This window comes from Ranitomeya imitator, chromosome 8 (genome assembly GCF_032444005.1).
Source record: "Ranitomeya imitator isolate aRanImi1 chromosome 8, aRanImi1.pri, whole genome shotgun sequence".
Classification (NCBI taxonomy): domain Eukaryota; kingdom Metazoa; phylum Chordata; class Amphibia; order Anura; family Dendrobatidae; genus Ranitomeya; species Ranitomeya imitator.
This window is the reverse complement of record NC_091289.1, coordinates 171786352-171801693: the sequence shown is the minus strand read 5'-3', so window position 1 is coordinate 171801693 and position 15342 is coordinate 171786352. Positions and strand designations below refer to the sequence as shown.

At 43.3% G+C, this 15342-nt stretch overlaps 1 protein-coding gene across 3 annotated transcripts in view; it reads right to left on the bottom strand.

Moving 5' to 3' along the window:
- Nucleotides 1-15342, bottom strand: part of LRP8 (LDL receptor related protein 8) — a 175630-nt gene that overhangs the window by 81236 nt on the left and 79052 nt on the right. For all 3 annotated transcript variants that reach the window (XM_069737883.1, XM_069737885.1, XM_069737884.1), the window contains one exon: nt 2363-2491. In XM_069737883.1, coding sequence (XP_069593984.1) covers nt 2363-2491 — 129 coding nt within the window. The remainder of the gene's footprint in view (nt 1-2362; nt 2492-15342) is intronic.

Sequence of the window (15342 nt, the reverse complement as noted above, 5' to 3'; positions counted from 1 at the left end):
CCTATGATGTAAATTACAGACGCCTCTCATCTTTTTAGGTGGTGGAACTTGCACTATTGCTGACTGACTAAATACTTTTTTTGCCCCACTGTATAAGCAAGTTCTTTTTAGATATCCTACACGCTGCAAATACCCTGCTTACATGCATTTTATACTACGCATATTTCAGATGAGTCCATCTATCAAGGAAAGTAGTATGGCTATGGAGTCTTACAGTGTAACCATCATTTTTATTTAATAAGTCGATAGTACATATAAAAATAAACTTTGAAATATATGTTATCAGAGAAATCTTTCTTCTCCTGAGTTGATCTTTCACTCATTTCAAGGGTAAAATCTGTTTTCAGTGAAGACAGATTTTCCCATTACAGAGATATGTGAGGACAGTTAGTGCTTTTATAATTCTACTAGATTGTGGCCCGATTCTAACGCATCGGGTATTCTAGAATATGCATGTCCCCGTAGTATATGGACAATGATGATTCCAGAATTCGCGGCAGACTGTGCCCGTCGCTGATTGCTCGAGGCAACCTTTATGACATCATCGTCGCCATGGCAACCATTATGACATTATCGTCGCCATGGCAACCATTATGACATCATCGTCGCCATGGCAACCTTTATGACATCGTCGCCATGGCAACCTTTATGACATCATCGTCGCCATGGCAACCATTATGACATCATCGTCGCTGTGCCCATCGCTGATTGGTCGAGGCCTGGCGGCCTCGACCAATCAGAGACGCGGGATGTCTACGTCCTTTATGACATCATCGTCGCTGTGCCCGTTGCTGATTGGTCGAGGCCTGGCGGCCTCGACCAATCAGAGACGCGGGATTTCTACGTCGATGCTGTGCCGGTCTCTGATTGGTCGAGGCCGCCAGGCCTCGACCAATCAGAGAGCCAGGATTTCCAGGACAGACAGACAGACAGACAGACAGACGGAAAAACCCTTAGGCAATTATATATATAGATGGAGGAGAGAGGAGCTAGAGGCATAAACATTCTAGGGAGGAGCTAGAGGCAGACACAGACATTCTAGGGAGGAGCTAGAGGAACACACAGACATTCTAGGGAGGAGCTAGAGGCAGACACAGACATTCTAGGGAGGAGCTAGAGGCAGACACAGACATACTAGGGAGGAGCTAGAGGAACACAGACATTCTAGGGAGGAGCTAGAGGAACACACAGACATTCTAGGGAGGAACTAGAGGCACACAGACATTTTAGGGAGAAGCTAGAGGAACACACAGACATTCTAGGGAGGAGCTAGGGGAACACACAGACATTCTAGGGAGGAGCTAGAGGCAGACAGACATTCTAGGGAGGAGCTAGAGGCCGACAGACATTCTAGGGAGGAGCTAGAGGAACACAGACATACTAGGGAGGAGCTAGAGGAACACAGACATTCTAGGGAGGAGCTAGAGGCCGACAGACATTCTAGGGAGGAGCTAGAGTCAGACAGACATTCTAGGGAGGAGCTAGGGGCCGACAGACATTCTAGGGAGGAGCTAGAGGCAGACACATACATTCTAGGGAGGAGCTAGAGGAACACACAGACATTCTAGGGAGGAGCTAGAGGAACACACAGATATTCTAGGGAGGAGCTAGAGGCAGACAGAAATTCTAGGGAGGAGCTAGAGGCAGAGACAGACATTCTAGAGTGGAGCTAGAGGCAGACAGACATTCTAGGGAGGAGCTAGAGGAACACACAGACATTCCAGGGAGGAGCTAGAGGCCTACACAGACATTCTAGGGAGGAGCTAGGGGCCGACAGACATTCTAGGGAGGAGCTAGAGTCAGACAGACATTCTAGGGAGGAGCTAGGGGCCGACAGACATTCTAGGGAGAAGCTAGAGGCCTACACAGACATTCTAGGGAGGAGCTAGAGGCAGACAGACATTCTAGGGAGGAGCTAGAGGAACACACAGACATTCTAGGGAGGAGCTAGAGGCAGATACAGACATTCCAGGGAGGAGCTAGAGGCGGACACAGACATTCCAGGGAGGAGATAAGAGGCAGAAAGACATTCTACGGAGGAACATACATTCTGCTGCAAGTTCTCATGGAATGACCGTTACTGCTTAGCATAGAACTTTATGAGCACCAATTGTCATCTATCTCAGTAATGGGAAAGTTTGTGTTCACTTAAAACAGATTCTACCTGTGAATTTAATATTAAAAAAGAAAAATCAGTCCAAGAGGATAAAAAAAATTCTCTATTCAAAAAAGGTTTTTTTTATGTTCACATATACTATTCTATGGACAAGAAAATTAAAATGATAGTTACACTTTAAACGTTATTGGGGCCAATATCTCCTATGGAGGGGATGTTCTACCATTTAGCCCCATGCATACTCACTGTAACTACAGGTGGCCTCAGATTCATCACTTCCATCAGGACATTCCTCCTCACCGTCACACTTCCAACGAGCTGAGACACAGTGGCCATTGTCACAGGTGAAGTCGGTCTCTGCACAAGTTGTTTTAGCTGCAAGAGGAACAAGGACCAGTCAGAGAGAATATCTGCTACACAAGAATAAAGATAAAAAAAAATATTCTAGACCCCAGTTGTAAACCATAGTACAACAGAGCAGACTAGGTCCGGAACACTGGTATCTGAGAAATGTAAGATGTGACGGATCCTCAATAAAGAATTGGAAGAGAAGAGCTTTTGATAGTCTACAAAAGCCAAACATTTACTAAAAAAGTATATTCCCTCACCCTCAGGCTTACATGTAGGATAAACTTTGTTCTTACTGCCACGTTATCCAAAATACTGCAACAACCAATTTCAGTTTCTGACAGAAAAAAAAAATTATTTTGATCAGTGTGTGATCTAAGTGTCGTCATCATCAGTTTTTCTTCTAGATAGAAAAAAATATATAATTCTCCACCTTCTCCTATGTGACATCTCGTGAAATTTGGACCACACTCTGATGTCATCCAAGTGCAGTCTGATTTTATTCACAAACTCATTAACTTGCTTTGCAGATTTTGATCCGATCCTTGAATAAAAAAAAATAGAACAGGTCTCCAAAATTTTTCACCAAAAATCACGGACATGTGAATGGCCCTATAGACTATAACAGGTACACATGTTATATGTGAAAAAAAAAACAGATAGCACACGTAGGTGAATATGCTCGACATGCTCGAACTAGTGTACATTTTTGCACCAAAAATTTTCACTACCAAATAGCCCGTCTTAATAAATTTGATGCAGCAACTTCAGCATGCCCTTAACTCCTGATGCATTATTTAGGGTTCTATTTTGGTCCATTTTGCAAAAAAAAAAAAAAAAACACTAATGCATTTTAAATTTCTGACATTTTCCTGGAGGTTTCTGAGATAATGTATTAGTTTGAGACACCCAAGGACATTATAAGAATCTTAACTGCATTTACACCATAAAAGTAATGGGCATAGCAGCAAGAATTGCCCGTCATTTGATTCCCGCTATGACAGGTCCCTTTGGTCTCACAAACCAAGAAAAACCTCGACAGTCTTTTTTTCATATATAAGCACCACAGTGCAGTCCTCGTATGCTGACAACACGTATCACCTGCATCAAACAGAAGACAGAATCATCTGCCTGGATCTGCCCTAAGAGGCCACCAGGGACCGACTGGATGTGAGAAAGGGAAGGTAAGACTTGTTATTTTACACATCTATATCGAAGTTTTGACTAGAGATACAACACAGCAGTGTATGTTCACACAGAATTTTTTTTTATTTTTTAAAGGTATTATGAATTTTTTTTTTTTTCTTCCTTGAAAAGATTTTGCAGTAGAAACTACTTGTGCACATACTCGTATATAAACGTAGCTGTTAGGCTTCATATCTGGTAGCACTGTGGTCAGTCGCTTAGATCAAGTGGTTGTCCACCATCTTGATAGATCTTGTTGATAGGCCCAGGATGGTACAAAAAAAATATATAAAAATACTCAATCTGCACTATGATTCCAGCAGGGGGCATCAGCTCATTTCTTCTGACTCGGATGATCTGTGGCCCCTGTAGCCAATGAGCTAATGCTAATTTGCTGCAGAGGTTACCCAATAGCATCACCCAGCCGGAGTGGTGCAGAGGGGCATTGAGGGTCCAGTAGATGGCCCATATAATCCCTACACGCGAGATTACATTTTAAGCTTGGGTTTTATATAGACCGTCTGGTAATTATCTGAAATTACAGCAAAAAATATAAAATGGCGCTTATCCATATTGCACAAAACCTACAGAGATTATATATATTTTATACATATATACACACACACACACACACACACACACACCTTAAAAAAATAAAGGGAACACTAAAGTACCACATCCTACATATCTCTGAATGAAATATTCCAGTTGCAAATTTTTATTCATTGCATAGTGGAAAGTGTTCAGAACAACAAAACATAATTATCAATGTAAATCAAAATGAATATCCCATGGAGGTCTGGATTTGGAATGATACTCAAAATCAAAGTGGGAAATCAAATTATAGGCTGATCCAACATCAGTGGAAATGCCTTATGACAAGGAAAAGATGCTCAGTATTGTGTGTGGCCTCCACGTGCCTGTATGACCTCCCTACTGTACAATGCCTGGGCAAGCTCCTGATGAGGCGGCGGATGGTCTCCTGAGGGATCTCTTCCCAGACCTGGACTAAAGCATCTGCCAACTCCGGGACAGTCTGTGGTGCAACGTGACGTTGGTGGATGATGCAAGACATGATGTCCCAGATGTGTTCAAATCGGATACAGGTCTGGGGAACGGGCGGGCCAGTCCATAGCTTCAGCGCCTTCATCTTGCAGGAACTGCTGACACACTCCAGCCACATGAGGTCTGGTATTGTCCTGCATTAGGAGGAACCCAGGGCCAACTGCACCAGCATATGGTCTCACAAGGGGGCTGAGGATCTCATCTCGGTACCCAATGGCAGTCAGGCTACCTCTGGCAAGCACATGGAGGGCTGTGCGGCACTCCAAAGAAATGCCTCCCCACACCATTACTGACCCACTGCCAAACCGGTCATGCTGAAGGATGTTGCAGGTAGCAAATCGCTCTCCACGGCGTCTCCAGACTGTCACGTCTGTCACATGTGCTCAGTGTGAACCTGCTTTTATCTGTGCAGAGCACAGGGCGCCAGTGGCAAATTTGCCAATCCTGGTGTTCTGTGGCAAATGCCAAGCGTCCTGCACGGTGTTGGGCTGTGAGCACAACCCCCATCTGTGGAAATTGGGCACTCAGACCATCCTCATGGAGTCGGTTTCTAATCATTTGTGCAGACACATGCACATTTGTGGCCTGCTGGATGTCATTTTGCAGGGCTCTGGCAGTGCTCCTCCTGTTCCTCCTTGCAGAAAGGCGGAGGTAGCGGTCCTGCTGCTGGGTTGTTGCCCTCCTACGGCCCCCTCCACATCTCCTGGTGTACTGACCTGTCTCCTGGTAGCGCCTCCAGCCTCTGGACACTACGCTGACAGATACAGCAAACCACCTTGCCACAGCTTGCATTGATGTGCCATCCTGGATGAGCTGCACTACCTGAGCCATTTGTGTGGGTTGTAGAGTCCATCTCATGCTACCACAAGTGTGAAAGCACAACCAACATTCAAAAGTGACCAAAACATCAGCCAGAAAGCATTGGTACTGAGATGTGGTCTGTGGTCCCCACCTGCATAACCACTCCTTTACCGAGTGTGTATTGATAATTGTCAATAATTTCCATCTGTTGTCTATTCCATTTGCACAACAGCATGTGAAATGGATTGTCAATCAGTGTTGCTTCCTAAGTGGACAGTTTGATTTAACAGAAGTTTGATTTCCTTGGAGTTATATTCTGTTGTTAAATGTTCCCTTTATTTTTTTGGAGCAGTGTATATACATATACATACACACACACTTAACGTCGCCAATGATTTTTTTTAGTCAAGCTTATTGAGAGGGTCAGGATTAATAGATCAATTGTTACCAGAGAATTCTAAAAAAAAATCTAATGAAAATCTATTTCACCTCTGATATTTCGGTTTGTGGCATATAGGTAAACCCAATATATACCAAACCTATTAAAAAAGTAATGAGCCTCTTAAAAAATATATAAATGTGGCGCTTCTTACTGCAGCTGGCTTTTATTTCAGACTTGAGAATGAAAATTTAAAGGGAATTTGCCAATAGGTTTTCACTATGCAATCTGAGACCAGCATGATGTAGGGGCAGAGACCCCAATTCCAGCGATGTGTCACTTACTAGGCTGTGTGTTGCCATTACAACATCAGTGTTTTTTTCAGCAGAAAAAAAGACTACAGGACAAGTGCCTCCTAGTCAAATACTCTGACCCCGCCCACACCACTGATTGGCAGCCTTCGGTGTGCACTGTACAGTGACAGACAAGTGCCAATTAGTGGTGTGGGTGGGATTATACAAGGCTCAGCATTCTGAGTACAGCTACATCTGCATCAGAGAAAACAAGGATTGTATGAAAATGACAGCAAGTGACAACTGGAATCAGGGACTCAGCCCCTACATCATGCTAGTGTCTGATTACATAGAAAAAAAAATGACATAGTAACATAGTAACATAGTAACATAGTTAGTAAGGCCGAAAAAAGACATTTGTCCATCCAGTTCAGCCTATATTCCATCATAATAAATCCCCAGATCTACGTCCTTCTACAGAACCTAATAATTGTATGATACAATATTGTTCTGCTCCAGGAAGACATCCAGGCCTCTCTGACAGATTACCTTTAACATTGTCCTACCATTAGGATAGGACATCGGTGTGTGACGGCAATTCATTAAATTCACCACTATCCTTATTTGAATGCAATGATCAGCAAATATATCCAGTATATGCAGATTGGTAAAAAGGTGACTTGTGCAAGGTCATAAAGGAGCAAAGTGGTCCAGATACAGTAGTCTGCCCCTGTCATTACTATTCTGGGAGCACGTTTCATCACTGCGCGGCTCCAGCAGCAGGCAAGATGTAGGAATTTAAATTCCTTCCGTAATATCCTCGTAAAACCACATACCGCAGTGCTGAACATCCAGGACAAGCATTACATTAATATCACAGCCTCGCTGACATACCTCCCAGAAATACAGCAGGTGATGACACCACATGAAACACGAAGTGCGACAGCACGCGTCATCTACATAATGGCTGAAGGCTAAACTCTTATGGCAAAAGAAAAAATAAGTTATTTGGAACTTGCAGATCACGACTGAACTGCCGTAACTCACTACTAATAATCCTTTCACTAAAGCCTCGCTCACTCCTCATGTGAATTTAGCCTTACTCTTCTAGCGGAGACAACCCATGAACGCTGCAGACAATCACTGGCCACAGCAATGATGTACCTTTGTGAAGGGTATGACTGCAGCAGTCACGCAAAGAAGTGTAATGGGGCAATATGGTGATTGCAGATCAAAAAGTATATGGATATAGATAGATGGAGATAGATATATATATATATACAGTGGGGCAAAAAAGTATTTAGTCAGTCAGCAATAGTGCAAGTTCCACCACTTAAAAAGATGAGAGGCGTCTGTAATTTACATCATAGGTAGACCTCAACTATGGGAGACAAACTGAGAAAAAAAAATCCAGAAAATCACATTGTCTGTTTTTTTAACATTTTATTTGCATATTATGGTGGAAAATAAGTATTTGGTCAGAAACAAAATTTCATCTCAATACTTTGTAATATATCCTTTGTTGGCAATGACAGAGGTCAAACGTTTTCTGTAAGTCTTCACAAGGTTGCCACACACTGTTGTTGGTATGTTGGCCCATTCCTCCATGCAGATCTCCTCTAGAGCAGTGATGTTTTTGGCTTTTCGCTTGGCAACACGGACTTTCAACTCCCTCCAAAGGCTTTCTATAGGGTTGAGATCTGGAGACTGGCTAGGCCACTTCAGGTCCTTGAAATGCTTCTTACGAAGCCACTCCTTCGTTGCCCTGGCGGTGTGCTTTGGATCATTGTCATGTTGAAAGACCCAGCCATGTTTCATCTTCAATGCCCTTGCTGATGGAAGGAGGTTTGCACTCAAAATCTCACGATACATGGCCCCATTCATTCTTTCATGTACCCGGATCAGTCGTCCTGGCCCCTTTGCAGAGAAACAGCCCCAAAGCATGATGTTTCCACCACCATGCTTTACAGTAGGTATGGTGTTTGATGGATTCAACTCAGTATTCTTTTTCCTCCAAACACGACAAGTTGTGTTTCTACCAAACAGTTCCAGTTTGGTTTCATCAGACCATAGGACATTCTCCCAAAACTCCTCTGGATCATCCAAATGCTCTCTAGCAAACTTCAGACGGGCCCGGACATGTACTGGCTTAAGCAGTGGGACACGTCTGGCACTGAAGGATCTGAGTCCATGGTGGCGTAGTGTGTTACTTATGGTAGGCCTTGTTACATTGGTCCCAGCTCTCTGCAGTTCATTCACTAGGTCCCCCCACGTGGTTCTGAGATTTTTGCTCACCGTTCTTGTGATCATTCTGACCCCACGGGGTGGGATTTTGCGTGGAGCCCCAGATCGAGGGAGATTATCAGTGGTCTTGTATGTCTTCCATTTTCTAATTATTGCTCCCACTGTTGATTTCTTCACTCCAAGCTGGTTGGCTATTGCAGATTCAGTCTTCCCAGCCTGGTGCAGGGCTACAATTTTGTTTCTGGTGTCCTTTGACAGCTCTTTGGTCTTCACCATAGTGGAGTTTGGAGTCAGACTGTTGGAGGGTGTGCACAGGTGTCTTTTTATACTGATAACAAGTTTAAACAGGTGCCATTACTACAGGTAATGAGTGGAGGAAAGAGGAGACTCTTAAAGAAGAAGTTACAGGTCTGTGAGAGCCAGAAATCTTGATTGTTTGTTTCTGACCAAATACTTATTTTCCACCATAATATGCAAATAAAATGTTAAAAAAACAGACAATGTGATTTTCTGGATTTTTTTTTCTCAGTTTGTCTCCCATAGTTGAGGTCTACCTATGATGTAAATTACAGACGCCTCTCATCTTTTTAAGTGGTGGAACTTACACTATTGCTGACTGACTAAATACTTTTTTGCCCCACTGTATATACATATAGATAGATATATGGTATATATCATTTTTTCTTCATTATTTAATTTTCAAACTATGGTGAGTCTGTTCACGATATAAAACTTTTTTTTTTCAAGGACAAAGTATTATATATTTCATCTGGTACGCTTCTCAAATATCTGAAAAAGCAACTGACGTGACGCAGAGGCCGAGCCCTGACCTTGACGTGACGCAGAGGCCGAGCCCTGACCTTGACGTGACGCAGAGGCCGAGCCCTGACCTTGACGTGAGGCAGAGGCCGAGCCCTGACCTTGACGTGAGGCAGAGGCCGGGCCCTGACCTTGACGTGAGGCAGAGGCCGGGCCCTGACCTTGACGTGAGGCAGAGGCCGGGCCCTGACCTTGATGTGACGCAGAGGCCAAGCCCTGACCCTGAAGAGTAATTTTAATAACTGAACACCAGAAGTGAACACAGTGAAGAATAATTGGTGTTGGCAGTGCTGTCCAACAACAGGTGAAATTCATCCATGTTAGAACGATGACATGATGGACCAAGTTCCAACCATCAGAAGACCGACCAATGTGCTCTGCACACTACGGGAGTGGAAATCCATGACTTACTACCTGTAGTATGACACATGTCTTCAACGTGGTTCTAACAAGGAAGCTTTTATTGATTACAATTACAGAATAAAATCCATATATGTTTGAACCTACAAATGTTCACAAATCATGAAATTCCACACTGATATTTCCAGGATCGGAGATTTCATGTTGGCCATAGATTTTCAACTAGAAGATGTAAAAGAGGCCATCATTAGATCGATCTGTAGATTACTGTAACATACTAGAACAAGCACACTAAACGCTCAGGTCTTCTGAACCGGCATGTGCGGCACAGGAGGATTACATTTTAATAATGTGTAAAGCCTCCAGAGCAGCAGGGATTAGAGGATGATGTGCCCGCACCGAGGAGCGCCAGGACAGGATGATAACCTATGCCAACCTATAGGTCCTCTAGGAATAGCAGACACGGAGCATGGGTTCTTCCCTCATCGTAAAAGGATCGGGAAGTGAAACTTCCTATTTCTACACGAGTTTCCAGGTCTCCAGCCCGTTGTCAAGACAACAGCCGCCATTAGAATACAAATCACCTCCGCTGCAGCAAGCACCAAAGCTGCATGCAAATGTGAGGGGGCGACTGAGTAAACAGGGGAGTCATTGGGGTCACGGTAGACAAACACAATACTAAGCGGAAAGGTTATTAATGTCCTACACTGTCCCCTTTCTCCATGGGAACGGCAATCGCTCAACTGCTATGCGCGGGGCCTTGCATATCATCATGTGTGAGCCTAAAGCTTGTCACTTGGTTGTGAACTGTGCCACATAGTAACCTCGGCTCTGGCCATTTAACCCAAGGGAGTTTGCAAAATAAATAAAAAATCCAAGATCGGAAAATAACTCAAAATACATAACTGCTCAGAGCCGTTATTATCCAACCCACTACGCCTCTATAGAGCCGGAGACAATATGTCACTGCGTAGGCCTGTCGTATACAATTAAAAGGCAATCGTGGTAACCATTCTCTATAGCTGCGTGTTGCCTCATTGCGTAGGTGTGCAACAAAGTGAACAAATTACTTTCCCGTCTCCTCTTCTACTCCTTATGCCAAATACCTAATGCATTCTAATATCTCAAGAACCTCCAAAAAAAAGGGCAGATAAATACGACCACAGCATGGACTGCCGATGCCCATGCTGCCCCGCAGAGCTGAACGGCAAGGCTTGTTTTTCTCCTCCGGGAGAATTAGGCCCCTTAATCCTCTGACCTAGACTGTACACACAAACACATACTCCGTGGGGATACAACCCCCATCATTTGTGTCCACGGGAAGGGTATTCTCCCCCCAGGCCTCATTCAGGGTAATGACGGGCAATTCTGAAAGTACGGCGCAGGGAGATTCTTACTGGACGAATGTTATATCTGAGACAACCGTGGATATTCTTTATGTTTAATACAAAAAAAGGGAAACGTTAAAAGGAACAAAAGGACCGAAATGCAAAGAGCAGAGTGAATAGGAAAATGACCGTAAAATAGACCGTTCATGTAATCATTGTGCAATAACGTTAGAAATAACAGAGCTCTAAAGAATATGGTGTAAATTTGTTATTTTAAACACAAAATACCCAAAAATGATAGAATAGGAAAAGCAACGGTTTACATAATCCCTACTGCAACCTAAAAAAGGCTTCCTTTTCAGAACTTAATATACGAGAAAAAATGCAAAAATAGGAAATAATACAGCATCATTATTGGATTATTCCCCCCCCCCCCCCCTTCAGCCATGAAGGCATTCCAATAAACACAAAAGGCTAGTTTTGCACAGAATATTAGGGAGCCCATTATTCGTACCCCGCTGCGTGCTCCAGTCTGCAGAGTTGTTCGATAGGAGTCTCCGGACTTGGACTCCCACCGATCTACAGATAATTAAAGTGCCTGCCTACTAGTAGAAAAAAAAAAAAAAACAACAACAACAACAACATGTTCCAAGTCTAGCTACTCTTTCAAAAAAAAAAAAAAAAAAGTTAAATGCATTCTCACTCACACATGCACAGTATAAATGTCCAAGGAAATACCGTAATTCCTTTTCATTTATTTTTATTTTTTAAACACTGGAAATTTTGCACGCTTCGAAAAAGGAAAGAAGGACATATGTGTCAATATGAAAACTTCATGCAGAATCCAAACAGAAGTCAAGTCAGGTCAACCTCCATTGTGGTAGAAGTATTAGCTCATAGAACCATTGTTTTGATGGTGGACTATTGGACAGATGGAATCTCACAAAAAAGCTTAATACGATGCACATTGATTTGGAAAATCTTGGTCAGAAGTGGGCAGCACGATGACTCATTAGTTTGCACTGTGTGGGGGCTAGCACTGCTGCTTTGCAGTGCAGGGGTCCTGGGATCAAATCTCACCAAAGACCACATCTGTATTGCATTTGCATTTTCTCCCCATTGGTTTCCTTTGGGTTCTCCAGTTTCCTCCCACACTCCTAAGACATATACTGATTTAGGGAATTTAGATTATCATCACTGTCCCCATTGGGGCTCACAATGTCTGTAAAGCGCTGTGGGCTGGACATAGATCTCCCCGAGAATCTGCCTCCAGAGCTTATAAATAAAAAGGGGGAGTTACCAGTGTGAGACATGTAATGACTGACAGTCTGCTCTCCACGTCTTTAAAATACGCTCTGGAGGCAGATTCTCGGGGAGATCTTTGTCCTGCTTGTAGATCTTAACATCTCATTTACATATTAAGAAAAATGTGAATTACGGTACTCAGGAATAAAAAACATTGCATCACAGATATCAAGGCATCATTTTATTAAACTTTCTATGACCTAGATGTCAATATTAACGGCTTAGGAAGGTTGATCCTCCTGTCAGATTCCCTTTAACTCGGTCTATACCTCCTCAATACTAGATATTGTAATGCTTGTACTTAGAATTTTTTTGTTATTTAAATTGATCAATAAAAAGGAATCTTTAAAAAAACCAACAAAAAAAAACCGCTGCTTGTTGTTATCTGGATACTATGGACAAAGTAACTACAGTAGCCCTATAATGGAGAGGTGTAGCGTCACTTAAAACCAATTTATAGAAGACTGCAAAGTTCACGGATGACATCAAAGTGATCATTTACAGAAGTGTACACACTATCCAGGATGTGCAGGGTCACCAGAGGAAACAAAGAGAGAGTTTAACCTCTAACTTAGTCCTATAAAAAGGTGCAGCAAACATTCCCATAGAACATGTCAAGATAATTCAATCTGGGGGCGTATGCAGACAGTAAAGGGGCTATATGAAATATAATAAAAATAAATCCAACAGCAGGAAATTGTAGAATAATAATAATGTTATTGGCTGTGCATGAATTATGGACTTGACAATATTATTGCTGAAGCAGAGGAAAAACTGAAAAAAAGATACTGCCGATGTACGGACCACACCACGATGACCCCAGCTCAGCCTTATCAGCACATAGGACACTTATGGGTTCGGGTCAGGAAACCTGTGGCAGATCCAGAGATCGATCTCTGCACACGAACTATGAAACAAGGACAACTAAAGCTGGCCTTACAGATACAATGCAGAAGATGAATGTAAGAAAGAAATTGCTTAAAAGGACTGCACACTGTTCGTTGTAGTATTTGTAGGACTATTGGGACCTGTGGACACGTTACAGATTTGTTCCTTTTTTTCTCCGCAGATTTGGCACAAAGCCTAATGTGCAGACGATCCGGAAGTAGCAGCGCTTTGGTCGCAGTGCATGATCGCTGCCATCTATTGAACAAGGGTGAATCTGCATGTGTTCACTGAACCATGCGGATTCACCACGTCCAATACATTGTATGGGTGCAATTTCTCTTGTGGAAATTAGCGCATCCACAAGAGAAATAGACATGCTGCAGTCTAGAGAGATGCGCCGCATGTCCGTCTCCACATTTCTTGAAATCCCATCCACTATGCTCTAACATCTGGACGCGGCACAGGTAATCAGCGTCCAACCAGCAGCATTTACTGATCGTCTGCACATACCCTTAAGGGTTTCCAGGTGTCCGCAAAGTGAATTTGGTCCCTAAAGTCTCATGCACACTTTGCTTATTCTTGCCTTGCAGATTTAAATTTGGGGCATGTCCGTTCTTTCAGTGTTTGTGCTGCAGATTTTACTCATACTAATGAGTGGGGAAAAAATCTGCACCAAAAATGCATGTTTTTTTCCTGCCAAAAGATGCAGAAATTTCTGCACCAAATACTTAACATGTGCACAAACCCTTAGGTATCTTGTTCTTGCAGAGCACAGTCCCGCTGCATTGTGCAAGTCCAACAACACATCAAAACCTCAGGTGTATGAAGGTATTGCATACTAGCCAACTTTTAATGAGGCTTTTCCCCAAACCCATGCTTCCTGCTTACAGGCCATTTTCTCTTATTTTCTCTCTGGCTTCACGTTCCATGAATGTGTGATAGGACTCCATCTGATGACGGTCACAAAGCATCCCGATGTTACAGGAAAATTTGCATGGTATGAGGATCGCAAGGCCATACAACTCTGACAAAAATTAAGAGACCACCACATCAAATCCCTGTCATGGGCAGCCCAATCTCCAGACCTGAACCCCACTGAAAACCTCTGGAATGTAATCAAGAGGATGATGGATAGTCACAAGCCAGCAAACAAAGAAGAACTGCTTACATTTTTGCACCAAAAGCAGTGTGAAAGACTGGTGGAAAGCATGCCAAGGCGCATGAAAGCTGTGATTAAAAATCATGGTTATTCCACAAAATATTGATTTCTGAACTCTTCCGGAGTTAAAACATTAGTATTGTTGTTTCTAAATTATGAACTTGTTTTCTTTGCATTATTTGAGGTCTGAAAGCACTGGTCTTTTTTGTAATTTTGCCAACTTTTCTGAAAAAAAACCCAAAAAACTATTGCTTGGAAATTCAGAGACATGTTGTCAGTAGTTTATAGAATAAAAACAATTTACATTTTACTCAAAAACATACCTATAAAGAGAAAAATCAGACAAACTGAACATTTTGCAGTGGTCTCTTAATTTTTGCCAGCGCTGTATAGTAGTGCAGCTCCTTTCAATGTATTCCACTGCTAGAGCCGCTGGGAGCGGATGCATGGGGGGTGCCAAGTGTCGGACCTCCACTGATCCAACAGGATAGGTGATAAATATCTTTTGACCGGACAACCCCGTTGAGCTTAAAGGGCCACTGTCACCCCCTCCAGCTGTTATAAACTAAAAGAGCCACCTTGTGCAGCAGTAATGCTGCATTCTAACAAGGTGGCTCTTTTAGTTTTGTGTTCATGTATTACTAAAATAAAGCGCTTCGAAACTTTTAAAAAATACCTATCTTTGTCCACGGAGGCGGGTCCTCACTCCCCAGCTTGAACCGGTACTCTGCCGTCACTCACATCTTCAGGGGCTTTCGGCGCCGTCCCCTCCGCGCTGTTTTCTCTTCAAAACCGGCACCTGCGCTGTGTAAAACTTTGTGGGGCAGGCGCAGTAAGCTCTGGCGGTCTGACGTCCCAGCCAGGCTTGCAGACTGCGCCTGTGGGGACCTGGGTGACAGTCTGACACACGCAGTGCGCATGCCCAGGAATCCTAGCCCCGCACTGTGCATAATGCATAACAGTGCGGGGCAGGGATTACCGAGATGGGTAGCCGCACTGCCCGCACAGGCGCAGTCAGCAAACCTGGCTGGGATGTCAGACCGCCAGAGCTT